This window comes from Balaenoptera acutorostrata, chromosome 6 (genome assembly GCF_949987535.1).
Source record: "Balaenoptera acutorostrata chromosome 6, mBalAcu1.1, whole genome shotgun sequence".
In the NCBI taxonomy this organism is placed as follows: Eukaryota; Metazoa; Chordata; class Mammalia; order Artiodactyla; family Balaenopteridae; genus Balaenoptera; species Balaenoptera acutorostrata.
The window spans coordinates 15,761,716-15,775,096 of NC_080069.1; the positions used below are offsets into that span (position 1 = coordinate 15,761,716).

At 52.3% G+C, this 13,381-nt stretch overlaps 1 protein-coding gene across 1 annotated transcript in view; it reads right to left on the minus strand.

The window, feature by feature from the left end:
* RHOBTB2 (Rho related BTB domain containing 2) overlaps window positions 1-10,767 on the minus strand; it is a 30,883-nt gene extending 20,116 nt beyond the window's left edge. The window contains exons 1-3 of the mRNA XM_007167856.3: window positions 10,751-10,767; window positions 10,327-10,387; window positions 3,467-3,554 (exon numbers count right to left, since the gene is read on the minus strand). Of these exons, the coding sequence (XP_007167918.3) occupies window positions 3,467-3,522 (56 nt within the window). The 5' untranslated portion in view covers window positions 3,523-3,554; window positions 10,327-10,387; window positions 10,751-10,767. The remainder of the gene's footprint in view (window positions 1-3,466; window positions 3,555-10,326; window positions 10,388-10,750) is intronic.
* Between the last annotated feature and the right edge of the window lie 2,614 nt (window positions 10,768-13,381).

The following is a 13,381-nucleotide window of genomic DNA, read 5'->3' on the forward strand; positions in this document are numbered from 1 at the left end:
CGTCTACCTGGCGAGGATCAAAACCTCACTGGACTCCCATGGGGTTCCCCCTTTCCTCCGGGAGGCTGAGAAAGAACTCCTAGAACATCCTAGTCCGCCCTGAAAGGGGTGCGAGTTAGGGAAGGGCAACTCGACATTTTTGCCTTGACCCTTACTTAGCCCCAGGCCTCCACCGCTTCCCATGGGAAAAGGAAGACAGCGTTTCCTCTGCCGGCAGGGCCGTTTTTCTGGCATTTGAGGGCCTTCCTCCCTCCATCATCACCCCTGCAGCTACAGCCTATGTCTCCAATTTCCATGGCCCTTAATGAGTTTCAGGGTGGGCCCTGTACCACCTGCACCTGTTTCCCATCGAAGCCTTTTCCCCCCGTCCCTCTTCTCCAGCAGGCTCCACTTCCAACCCACATTCATCCTATTGCCACCTGGCGTTCACCAGTATCTTCTGCCCTCTGAAAGAAATGCCACGAAGACACTAGCCCTGGAGACATTACCTAAGGCACCTTGGGGCTCTCTGTCTCAAAATTCTGTAAAATAGATTACAAGGGATGACATCTGTAATGTGAGTGGTCCTCAAAGGAAGTTTCCATGTTCAAGGCTAGTTTGATTATGAGGATCTTGACTGCTAGTAATTACAGTAGTCAGCTCAGTCTGGTTTTATCCATCTTGTCGATTACCTCTGGACAATTTTTAAAGCCCAGATTGACGTGCCTCCCACTTAACCCCCTCCATCACACCTCCAACTCGTGCTCTGAGAATGCAAATCCACTTTAATACTAGTTTCTGCAACATATAATTGCCAAAAAATAAAGCCAAATAAAAAATGAATTTTGTATTGTCTGAAGCATGCTTCCCATCTATGAATGCATATAATTGGAAGTTGCCCACCAAGGTGTTCATGCTTTCCAGCCTGGTCCATGTTCAGTAAGTGCGTGACTGGTGAGGGATGCTTCCCCCACCTCCTTCTGAATCTACCTAGAGCTGGAAAAGAGATTAAGCATGATCGAGGGTGCTACTAGTTAGGATTCCCTCTTCATAAAACAGAGCAATGGTTTGAACACATGCTTAGGAAAGAAACTCAACTGTGTACAGGTGTGCTCCTCCCACAGGTTTGGTGTTGAAGAGCCTCACCCCATCCTCTGCGCCAAGAGCACAGCATGAGATCTCTGCATGGGCACCATGGGGGGTCCAGGGTGTCTGACATCCTGATCCCTCCACCCACTCCAGAGCACCAGCCTGTTGGCTTCATGTTTCACACATCCCAACAACAGGCAGAGCCCCAGTGCAGCACAGAGCAGGAAAAGAGAACTGACCTCTCCCCAAAGTCATGGGGCAACAGGCCTTGCAGCTATGTGCCCTTTCTCTTTTTGGAGAAAGAGGCACCACATCCCAGCTTTTTCTCCTCATCAGGGCAACTGAAGATTCTCAACTTGAGAGGCAGATCACTACCAAGACCCAGCCCTCAGCCTCTGCCCCAACTGTGGCCAATGCCAGGCCTTCTTCCCACCCAACCCTGGCCCTCAATTCACGCCTCCCAGCTACTCAAGACAGCCTCAAGATCTTGGCTCCCAGGCCAAGGATCTGGCTACCATGTTTGCTTCATCTTTGCCAGCCCTCCAATGGAAGACAGGGCCATTCCCTGAGGCTGGGTCCCTCGCCAGCAACCAAGGAGTTGTCAGTGGCCTGCTCTGAGCCCTCTGACCCAGGCCCCAGCTCCCAGCCCTCAGCAGCCTCTCATAGCGCAGGCAGCTTCCGCCCTCCCCCACACCTTGCACCCCGCCCACCCCAGCCCCGGGGCGTCCATTTTCCTCGCTTCAGATTACAGTCATTCCTTGGTATCTGCTAGGGATTGGTTTCGGGAGCCCTCCGGGAATAACAAAATCCTCAAATGCTCAAGTCCCTTATATAAAATGGCAAAGTACAATGAATACAGTTGGTGTTCCCTATTCTCAGGTTTCCATGCGGATGCAGAAACCTGTAAATACGAAGTACCAACTGTATACATATTTATTGGAAAACAATCTGCCTATAAGTGGACCCGCATGGTGGAAACCCTTGTTGTTCAAGGGTCAACTGTATGTCTCAAGTCAGGCCTGTGTGGAAAGTTTTTCCAGAAAGGCTCCTGGCCTTTCTCTCTCTGCCTCCTGCTTTCTTCTGTTACACACACACCACACCACACACACACACACACACACACACACACACACACACACACACACACACACACCAGCCCCCTCTTCCCAGTTTCTGCAGCTTGGAACCATTGTGTGTTTCTTTGGAGCACTTCAGGACGGGCTGTTGACTCCCCCATATCACTGGCTGGCTGGGTGTCCGCGCTGCCTTTCTGCTGGCGGCTCAGGCAAGGACCTTCCTCGCCAGGCTTACTTGCCCTGAGGGGACAGTGCCTCTCTGCAGCCTGAGGGGTTCCTTCCCTTCTAGTTTCCCGCCTCCCCAAAAATCTCTTCCCTTACCACAGCCCTATTGTGACTCCTCCTGCCCAATGACATAAACCCCTTGAACTTGTCCCCCAAAGTCACCCCCTCCATCTATCCCCATAACCTCCCTCCTCCAGGACATCAAGCGCTTGCCGTTTTCCTGAAGCCCGTGAGCAGGAGGTTGGTCTGGGGAGAGAACTCTCCATCTGGTTCTCAGGAATGCACCCATGCAGCAGGCTCTCAGCCAGTGCCACCAAGCCCTCCTCTCCCTGTGGCTCTGAAGGTCCCTCCCTGGTACCAGCTCAAGCTATGCAGACCCCTCCCACTGTGACTTCCTCCAACCTGCATGTTCCATTTGCTTCCCGAGCAGCTTCAGCCCTTCAACTATCTGTGGGCTGCTAGCCTGTCTTCTCTTTGCCCCTCTCCTGGAACACTCGAGCCTCTGTGAAGCCCACCCCATAGGCCTTCTGACGTGGGCTGACCCTATCTCCAGCAATGTGCAGAGTCAGAGGCTTCTCAAGATGCAGAGCCCCTGCAGGGTGAAGGAGCCGAATCTGGAAGCCTGGAGTCTCTCAGCCTCCTTGCCCAGGGCTCGGTGGGAATTTCGGGTCTCTGCGAGGAGACAGGAATCTTCTGGACCTTTGCTCAAGTGACTCCCTCAGCCTGAACACCCTTCCTCTTTCCACCCCCTTCACTTGGATAATGCTTACTCATCCTTCAAATCTCAGCCTAGATGTCACTTCCTCCAGGAAGTCTTCCATGAGTATCCCCTGCAAAGTCTAGGTTCCCTACCCTTCCTCTACACTCCCCTAAGAATATCAGTCACCCTGCTGTATCATTGGGTCTCTCTGTCCCTCACAGTACTGAGCACGCTTTAGGGAAGGGACTATGCTTATTCAAAAGAGTACCCTTCGTGCTGGTCTAGCGCCTGGCAACAGACACTCAAGAGGGGCTCAATAAATCCTGGACGTGTGGATAAATGTTTGGGGTACAGAACTTGATGGGGAAGGAGTTGACATCACCCAGTGGCTACTCACATGCTGTCCAGAGAGGGCTTCCACAGGTTGTACTGGCCTTTTCTTCGGGCTGCCATTGTTCTGTGCTCCCTCCAGGCTCCCGGTTGGGCTGGATGGAAGGGAAGGGGGCAGGGCAGGGGAAGAGAGTGGGAGAAGGAATGAGCACACTGTGAGTAATGCAAAGAGGCACCACCAGGTCGATCAGCCCAAACAGAGGGTCCTACTCAAGGTAAGAGCATGGCTTCTGCTGTCCAGGCCCGATGGGCTGAGACACTCAGCCCCGGGGCCAAGAGAGAGGCCATCAAAGGGAGACAAGGGGCTCCTTGAGGGGCAAGAACGGGGTCATGGGCCATCCCATGCTGCAGGCATCTACACATTCTGAACTGGTTTGGTAATTTGGAAAGATCGGTCCATTGTCCATCAGGAGACCTGGATTCCGTCCTCACACAACTGTGTGACGGACAATTCCCAGACCTCTCTGGGCCTCAGCTTTCTCATGTACAAGGGTTGGGTCAGGTGACTTTTTTTTTTAAATTATTATTTATTTATTTATTTATTTATTTGGCTGTGTTGGGTCTTCGTCTCCGTGAAAGGGCTTCCTCCAGCCGCAGCAAGCGGGGGCCACTCCTCATCGCGGTGCGCGGGCCTCTCACCATCGTGGCCTCTCCCGTTGCGGAGAACAGGCTCCAGACGCGCAGGCTCAGCAGCCGTGGCCCATGGGCCCAGTTGCTCCGCGGCATGTGGGATCCTCCCAGACCAGGGCTCGAACCCGTGTCTCCCGCATTAGCAGGCAGACTCTCAACCACCGCGCCACCAGGGAAACCCGGGTCAGGTGACTTTTGAGGCTCATTCCAGCACTGACATCTGATATGAGCTCCTAACATGGAAGGCCTATATCTTATTGGCTGTCCTTTTCATTGGAGCAGCTCCTGACCCAAATTGGGACTCAGTAAAATATCAGCTGATGGCTGCCAAGGCTGAGCGCAGAAGGAAGCATTTTGGGCTGGAGGGTGGGGGGATTAGACACATGGTAAGAAGCAGAGAGAGAACCTCATTCTGCCATCGTCCCCACTTTCAGCTTCCTTAAGTGGTCAGTCACAATTTGGGGACCAATTCAGCCAAAGAAAATTTTAGAACTTCCGGAGAAATAGGGAATGATCAAGAAAGGGCTTGGAGAGGCCAGCCATAGACCTCTGGAAACAGATGGCACTGTGTCATTTCAGGGTAATGGAAGGGTATCTCTGTGACAACCCCCTAGGGGCAGGGTGGTGACAAGACAGAAGGAAGCCAAGGGAAGAGGAGGCCCCCCAAGCCCAGTGAGGGCAGAGATGTGGACCACAGCAGCCCCAAGAGCCCAGAGTGAAGGAAACCAAAACAGAGGAGGAGCCGATCTCAGTTCTAGTAGCCCCTCCATCAGGAACTGGCTATGTGACTTTGGTCAACGAATTTCATCTCTCTGGTTTCCCACTGAGGATAACAGTATTCCTTGCCCGAAGTCAGGGAGTGGCTAGATGATTTTCTCGTCTTCCCGGGCTGAGATCAGAGACTGTGTGGTCCCTTGAACTCTTCCGCCACTTCCGCCTTCTCTCCATCACAGACCTACGCTGGAACTGAAGACCACTGCCATGTGTTCCTGTGCACCCCAGGGCTGCCTATGGAAAGCAGACAGCACAGAGGGCGTGGGGCGAGGATCGGGGGGTGGAATTCTGACAGTCTGACCTACCAGGGTTGGAAAATTTCAGACCCACCTTGGCCCAGCGCCTGGGGAGTAGTGGGGATGGGGGGGGTGGGGACGGTCCTGAGAAAATGAACAAACCAGCTGAGGCAGTGAATTCTGCTTGAGATCCTCCAAGCCCAGCTGGTCCTTGCAGCCTTCCTACAGCCACACCGTGGGGCTGGCAGGGCTGCTTCCAGCAGGAACTGAAGAATCCATTCCCATTCAGGTCTGGCCAGGCTATAGCCAGCCCTTGCTAGCAGAGTTCTGAGCAGGTAGACCCCTCTGCCCACCCACCCAAGCCCCTCTCCCCTGGCCCTGCGCAGCTGGCTGAGGCATCCATGAAACAGATATTGCAGCTTTGAAACAGCACTTCGTTCAGTAGAGAAATTGGAGCACTTGTTGGCTTATGTCTTTAAAGAGCTGCAAGTACCATCACCACGAATGCCATGGGGGAAAGACGTGATCCACTACGAGTCTCCTGGGATGTTCATTTCTCAGGACAGTGCACTGGAAGCCACTGCCAGGCCAGCTGGAAGCAGAAAGAAGCTAGATGGTGTTTCTTCTGCCCTGCTTTCTAGGCAGGAAAATGACAAGAGGGGGACAAAAATGCACCCCCTAGCCAGTGCACCTGGGCACGAGACCCTGAACTTCAGGCAAGCTGCAGAACTTCTGAGAGAGGGCAGGCCCATTCCTGGAGCCTGCAGAGCTACAAGTGAGAAGCTCTGAGGAGGCCGATCACCCCAAAATAGACTTGTTTTTTTTCGCAGCATTTTCATGAGGCATTGGCATCGCTTGCAGCACGAAAAAAAAAATAGCCTGAACTGTTAACAAATAAAATTATAAAAAGCCCCAACTGTTCCCCATAGGTTTCCATGTGGCTGCAGTGTTCGAGAGGGGGTAGGGAGGGGTCTAGGAGAGAGGGACAGGGGAGGTGTGTGGCCAGGAGCCCCCAATCTCCTCTCTTCTGACCCAATTTTCTCCCTCGGTAGCTGGTTGTGCTAGAGCTCACAGAGATAATAATTGGTGTCAGGGATGGGAAAGTTTTCTGTTGTCCCTCAGAAGTGGTCCACTGTGAGCATGTATTACTGTTTCCTGCTTCCAGATAAAGGAATGGAGCATCTTAAAAACATAATCACATGACAATGAGGCTGGGTTAAATTTGGCTGCCCTACTCAGAGGACAGGGTTTGTTTAGTAAACACTTAGAGGGCTCAGTGTTCTTGTCAAGGTCAGCTTAGCCTGAACAGACACCCCCTTGGGCATTGCTGCATGTCAGTAGTCAGACCTGAGTTTGGGGTTGGAGCTGCTCTTGGCCCAGGTTAAAGGATTGTGCGGGGCTATCCAGGAAACGACCTGGTCCTCCTCTGCGCCCTGAGTTCCCTGAAGAGCCACCCTGCACCCTTTGCCCTGGCCCTGGCACCTTCTCGGTGCTCGGATTCCAACAACACAAGAAAGAGAACGGTGTGAAAGGCACTGGAGGTCAAAGCTGGATTCCCATGCCCTTGGGGTTCTCAGTAAAATCGGGTGTTGACCTGGAAGATCAACTCTGACCCTGCCTTTTTGTAACCAGAGACAGAGAATTCCCCAGCTCCCCGGAGCTCTGTCCCCACAAAGTCTGGGATCTGTCAAGGACCCACTCCATCCAAATTTACAGACCCCTTCTTTTCTGCTTCTCTCCCCTTCTCTCTCCTTCCCCCTCTTCTTTGTCTCCCCATCTGCTCCTCTCCCTCCCCACACCTCCTGGCAGAGATTTCTGTAAGGATACACACACGTGGCTCTGGCTTGATCAGAGAGGAGGAGGACATCTGGCCAGTGGACCACCAGGTATTATTGGGCATTCTTATAACACCATATGGGCATTATTCAACCCTGCACGGTCCTCCGGGGCGGGCGGCCAGGGAGTGCTGACCAGAAGTTTCCTGAGGTGATGACAGAGGTGAGGGACCAACCAGGCAATTGCATCGTCTCTGGGCTTCTCTGGACCTGAAAGCCCTCTCTTAGGCTCCAACCAGTCAGAATTAGCAGGCAGCTACTAACTGGGGGGGAAGTTGCAGCCCCTCCCAAGATCATGATTGAGAAGGGGCTCAATGGCTAAGAAGGGGGAAGGTGGGCGTGGAGAGTCCAGTGTGACTTGTCCCAGCCAGAGCATTGCTCTGCAGGGCGTGGTCACTCCCGTGTACTGGACCCCCAGGGCAAGACGTGGAGCGAGCTGGGGAGAAGGGTGGCGGACCAGGGCACAGCGGGGCTGACAGGAGGACACAGAGGGGAAAGGAGCGCGGTGCTCAGAGTTGGAAGGTTCCCAGAGAACAGGTCAGCCCATTACAGCCTGTGACACAGGCCCCTGGGCAGAGTGGCGGGGACGGTGATTGCTGCTACGTGGCCACTTGGAACCACAGTCCGGGCACTTCAAAGGCCACTGAACACGTGCCTCGGCTTAGTCTGGTAGTCTGGGGCTTACCACTTTCTCTGGAACGTTCAGCCCCGGTCACCCTACCTTTCTGCCAACCCATCCCTCTTCTTCCTCTTAGGGGAGGCCCACAGAAAGCTCTTGGGGAGCTGGAGCTCTGGGTAGAATCCTAGCCGCAAAAGAAGACCCTGCACCGCCATCTGCACACTTGGACAGGGAACCCCTGGGGCGGCAGGCTGGTTCCAGCGGACCTCACTTACATCCTCCCCATCCACCGTTTGGTACACACAGCACCGAGGGCCGGGGATCCCTGGTGCTGGGGGGCATCAGTCAGAGCCCAGACCGCACTCTGCCTCTGCACGGCCCGTGTGGTGGCCGTTTGGCGGGCAGAGGCCACGTGGGCCACTAACAGCCCTGCCAGGCTGAAGGCACAGGACCTGCCGTGCAACCCAAGTCCCATCACGTATCCTTGGTGTCTGGAAAAAAAATGAGACCTATTTGCTCATTCGTTCATGTAGCCTTTCTTTCAATTATCACATGCATGTTAAGTGCCTATTAGGGCCAGACACTGCTGGAGATGGTGAGGATTATAAAATGATAGTGATGCCATCCAGGGATTTAAGTTTAATTATAATGATAATCATAATTTTTATTAATTTATTTATTTTTAAAATTTTATTTATTTATTTACTGGCTGCACCACGTGGCATGTGGGATCTTAGTTCCCCGACCAGGGATTGAACCTGTGCCCCCTGCAGTGGAAGCTTGGAGTCTTAACCACTGGACCACCAGGGAAATCCCAATAATAATTTATTGAGAGTTTATTACATGCCCACGATTGGGCTACAGGTACTACTATATTTAAACTTCAAAACCATCCTGTAAGGAGGTACTATTATTATCCCCACTGGGGAGATGAGGAAATTGAAGCTTCAAGAAGCGATGTGACTTGTCAGGGCAGTGCAGAGAGAGGATTCCACTCTGGCAGCTGGCTCGGAGCCTCTGAGAGGAGACCGCACAGCCCCTGAGTCCCTTCCAACCTCATGCCCTGATTTTAGAGCATTCACGTGTTCTTAATTCATTTAAAAATAATCCTCTTCCTCTTACAGATGAGAAAACTGAGGCCCAGAGCAGAAAACAGCCTGGGAAAGTCACCCAGGGAGTTTGTGGCCCCTGCCAGGCTGTTAGCCCCTGCACCATGCTTTAATCTCTGGGTTTCAGTTTCCTCCTGCAGGAGACCGGACAGGGCTGTTAGGTGATGTTCCCCCCGTTTTGAAATTCTGACTGTGTGATGTTATCATATGATGTTTTTAGGGAAACAGAAAGCACAGAAGCAGGAATGGACCAGCTGAAACTTGCCTCAAAGTCCCCCTCCAGCCCATACTTACCCCAGCTTGCCCCACAGGGAGTCAAGAATGTGGAAATGTTTTCGTGCCTCAAGCATGGGTTTTTAACTCAGCTGATGGGATGTGTGTGCGTGTGTGTATATAATGTATATATATTAAATATAATCTCCAACAGCGGAACTGACAGGTCCTAACAGCTAGAAATGAGGAAATATGCCTTAGAGTCCTAGAGGTCTGATGACAAAGAGAAGACCTAAAATTACTGGACCTTAGAGCTTGGGGCAAAGGTTAACTGTAAACATGGTCAGCTGGATCCTTAAATGGTGACCTCACATGGCCCCTCTCAGCCAAGCTGTGCTCACCTCCACCTTTGCCAAGGCCCATGGCCGCCCACCTGTGAGCTCCACACACCCTCGAGTCCCAAGAAGCCTTGGTCTCAGCCTGGCTCCTAAAACAAAAGGATTCCCTCACTCTGCTGCTCAAAGCTTTGCAAGGAAGTAACAGCAGGCTGGCCTGGCATCTCGGCTGCCCTGGAAGGAATTCCTAGAGCAAGCCTGAGATTTCTTGGCCAGGTGTAACTAGGAAAAAAAGAACCAAATTGGGTGAGCCGGCAGTATGAGAGGGTGAAAAGTTGGGTTAGGGATGCGCTCAGTTTCTTTTTGGAGAAATGGATCCCACTGCCTGAAAACTCAGGGAGCTCCCAGAGTGGGGAGGGGGTCATTAAGGGGCCACAAGGGCCCGGGGGGTAGGACGGAAGGAAAGGCCAGGCTCAGGGTAACTGGCAGAGTGGAGGCATCCCTGGTATGGACAGCGGCCCTTCAGACTGCAGAAGGGCAGAAGATAGAGTAAGCCTGAGGGCCACGGTGGGCCCAGAATCACAGGCTGTTACTGGGCTCCATCCTGGCCAGTGGCCACTTTGATTGATCAGGATGAAACAGGCTATTGCGGGAGCTTTCTTCCCCCGCCTCCCCTTCCCTCCTGGCTAGGTTCACAGGAGAAAGTGGGATCCAAGCCAGCTGCTTGCGCATGGCACCTGTAGACACTCCCCCGCACCCCCCTCCACCACCACCCTGCTTCCTGCCCTGAGTCTGGCTGCCTCTGGTTGCTGGGCCATCGTCAGGGGGCTGCTGCACCTTGATGGGGAAGACACCTGATTCCTAACTCACCTGCCCCTCTTGCTGCCTTCACGCCTCCCTCCTTCCGAGAGATCACATTCTGAGAGATCACATTCTGAGAACCCCGCGTTGTACTGCGTGCTAGGAGTAACCAGGTGAGGACAGGTGAGCACAGGTGGGGACAGGTGGGGACAGGTGGGGCAGCCAGGGCTCGATGCAGCTCCTATCTTTTCCCCAGGCACAGAGGAAAGGCCCAGGGTGGTCTCGGGACCGGTGGGACATGAGTGATGGACTTACCTGCTGTCTCTCCTCTGGGGCCCGGCTGGCCTGTCACCCTTCCCTGTCCGGAAGCAGTGTCCTGGGCCAGGTCAGTGGCAGGGAATGCATGAAGAAACAACCACAGGGATTTTTAGGGGCTGGGATCCAAAGACCAGCCTATGGGGAGCCAGGTGAAGGGCATGGTTACTGTATCCAGGGGTGGAACCAGCAGGCAGGCCTCCTGGTCAGTTCCTGCCCCACCCAGGGCTGTGCAGAGCTCAGAGATAAACTACCTGGGTAGGAGTCCTGTAACCCATCTTTGGGCAGGTGAGCATTCCTGATGCCTCGCCCAGCCCCTGACCCCCAGGGCCCTGCTTTGGTCTGCCCTCAGGCTTGCATTGTGACTTCTGTCCTGGTCTCGCCTCCTCCCCAGTGATTCAAATTGCTTTGGAATTTCACTCACCAGCTTTTTTCTGACGCACATCCTGTGAGCCTGGCTTGGAGCCAAGGAACAACACTGTTGCTTCAACCCCACCAGTGATTAATTTTGGCTCCCCGAGCTAAAGGCTATATAGAGTTGTGGTAAAGGAAGCCAGGCTGGAGAAGCAAGAGCGTGCGCAGGGGGGACCCAGGGTGTGGGGTGGGGCTGGGCAGGAAGGCTTTCTTCCTGCTTCTGCTCACCTGCACACAGGTAGAAAACAAACAGCAGGAAAGCTATTGGCTTGTCGTGATTAGACATACCTGGCTGGCCAGCCAGGAAACTCAAGAAGATGGAGCAAGGAAGTTCAAAAACCTAGGCCGACCTCTGTGCTTCTTGGATTTCTGGATCTCGGTTTACCCTTTTGTGAGTCTTAAAGGTTTGACAGCCCCTAATTTTAAATGCTAAAGGCAACAGCCTGGTTACTTCTTTGATGAAGCATCCATATCACTCCCAACGGCTTGAACTCTGTTACCTCCCCATTTTGAATATTACGTAAGGGACTGCCCGTGGGTGGGATTGTGGAGAAGAAAAGGGAGGGTTGTCATGACAGTGCCCTGGGCTGGGAATTGAAGAGCTGGATTCATTTCCAGGTCAGCCATCACCCCCTTAAGTGTCTCATCGGGGAAAAGGGAGAGGATTCCCCCGGTCCTGACAGCACTCACCTCCTGGGGCCTCTGACGTGTGCCGCAGTAGCTTGCAGTGGCCGCTTGGCTTAGTGTGTCTCCCTTACCTCCCCCTCCTCCAGAAGGCAATTGCTTTTCCCATCCCCTCACCAGACTGCCCCTGACCTCTGATCTCCCCCAGCTGCCCAGGACTCACAGCCCCACCCTGTCTCTACCAGCAGTTCTGTTGAGAAAGGAAGGATTCTGTGGTCTAGCCCCCAAAATGACTTCAGGTCAAGAGGGTTGGCCTGTCAGTGAAGGTGATGCCCAGAGGTCTGGCCAGTACCCTATTCTCTGGTAGGGTAGGTCTCATCTGCAGGGGGCCCTAGAGAAGCGTGCTGTCAGCCTTCATCCCACCTCCTCCCTCTTAGGTACCCTCGAGGGACCACGATCATTTGGGAAGATGTTGAGGAGTAAAGCGTGGGGAGAAGGGAATGAGTCTGTGCCCCCATACCAATGATTATAATCAGGACATTTTTTCAAATTAAATCACCTTTCATGAGGCAACAATATATCATGACCAGATACGATTAAGAGTTTGGAATCCCGAGTCAAGACTGAGTTCATATCAAAGGAGTTCCACTTACAGGCTTTGGACATGCTGCATGTTTCCTTCTGTAGTTGTTACATTTCTAAGTGGTGTGATATATGATATATTAAAGTGTTACACATATCCAAGCTATAAAACACAAGAACCCAAACAACTGTGAACCCCTTACTCAATTTAAAAAGTATAACACAACCAGTGCACTGCAGGGTTGAAGCTACAAATGTGTAACTCCCCATTCCCACTGCCCGCCTCTCCAACAGAGGGACCCCTGATCGCCATTTCGTATTTGTCATTTCCTTGATGACTTACAAATGTTTGTATCATATTGTGTGGGCATCCCTACATAATATACTGTTCAGGTTTGCTTGTTTCAAAGTTTTGAGAACTGTTGTTGTACTGTGTGTGCATCATCTTGTTGGACTTGTGCTTTTCTCAGCCTCATGTTACTAAGATACAGCCACACCGATGTGTGCAGCTGGGTTCCATCATTTTCACTGCAGTGTCATTTCCAGGGCTACAGCATATTATTCTGCTGTCCAGTGTTTTGCTATTATGAAAACCGCTTCTTTGAATCTTCTTGAACTTGTTTTCAGGTGCACACGTTCAAGCATTTCTCACTGGGTAGATACATAGAACTGGGATTGCTGGGTTACAGTGTACGCACACGCTGAACTTGACAAGATCACACCAAAGTGTTTTCCTAAGTGGCTGTAACACCAGCAGTGGAGGAGAGTTCTAGTTGCTCGCATTCTCATCACCACTTGCCTTTTCAGACTTCAACTTTGCCTCTTCTCTGTTGGATGCATGATGGTATCTCTGTGTTTCTCTGATCACTTACAAGGTTGAGTGGTTATCTTCATACGTTTTGGTACATTTGCGTTTCTTCTTCTATGAGATGCCCATTCATGTCCTTTGCCCATTCTTTGGACACCATCACTTTGTTATCATGAGTGGTTTGTATGAGTTATTTATATACTCTGGAACTAATATTTTTTAGTAATATTTTAATATAGAAAAAATATTTCTAACTTTTTCAGCTGTATGTGTGATAAATATTTTCTCCAGGAGTATGTCTTGTGCTATGACTCTCTCTGTCTTTTTTTAAAATTAATTAATGTATTTTTGGCTGCTTTGGGTCTTCGTTGCTGCATGCGGGCTTTCTCTAGTTGCGGCGAGCGGGGGCTACTCTTCGCTGCGGTGCGCCGGCTTCTCATTGCAGTGGCTTCTCTTGTTACGGAGCACGGGCTCTAGGCACGCGGGCTTCAGTAGTCGCGGCTCGCGGGCTCTAGAGCGCAGGCTCAGTAGTTGTGGCGCAATGGCTTAGCTGCTCCGCGGCATGTGGGATCTTCCCGGACCAGGGCTCGAACCTGTGTCCCCTGCACTGGCAGGCGGATTCTTAAC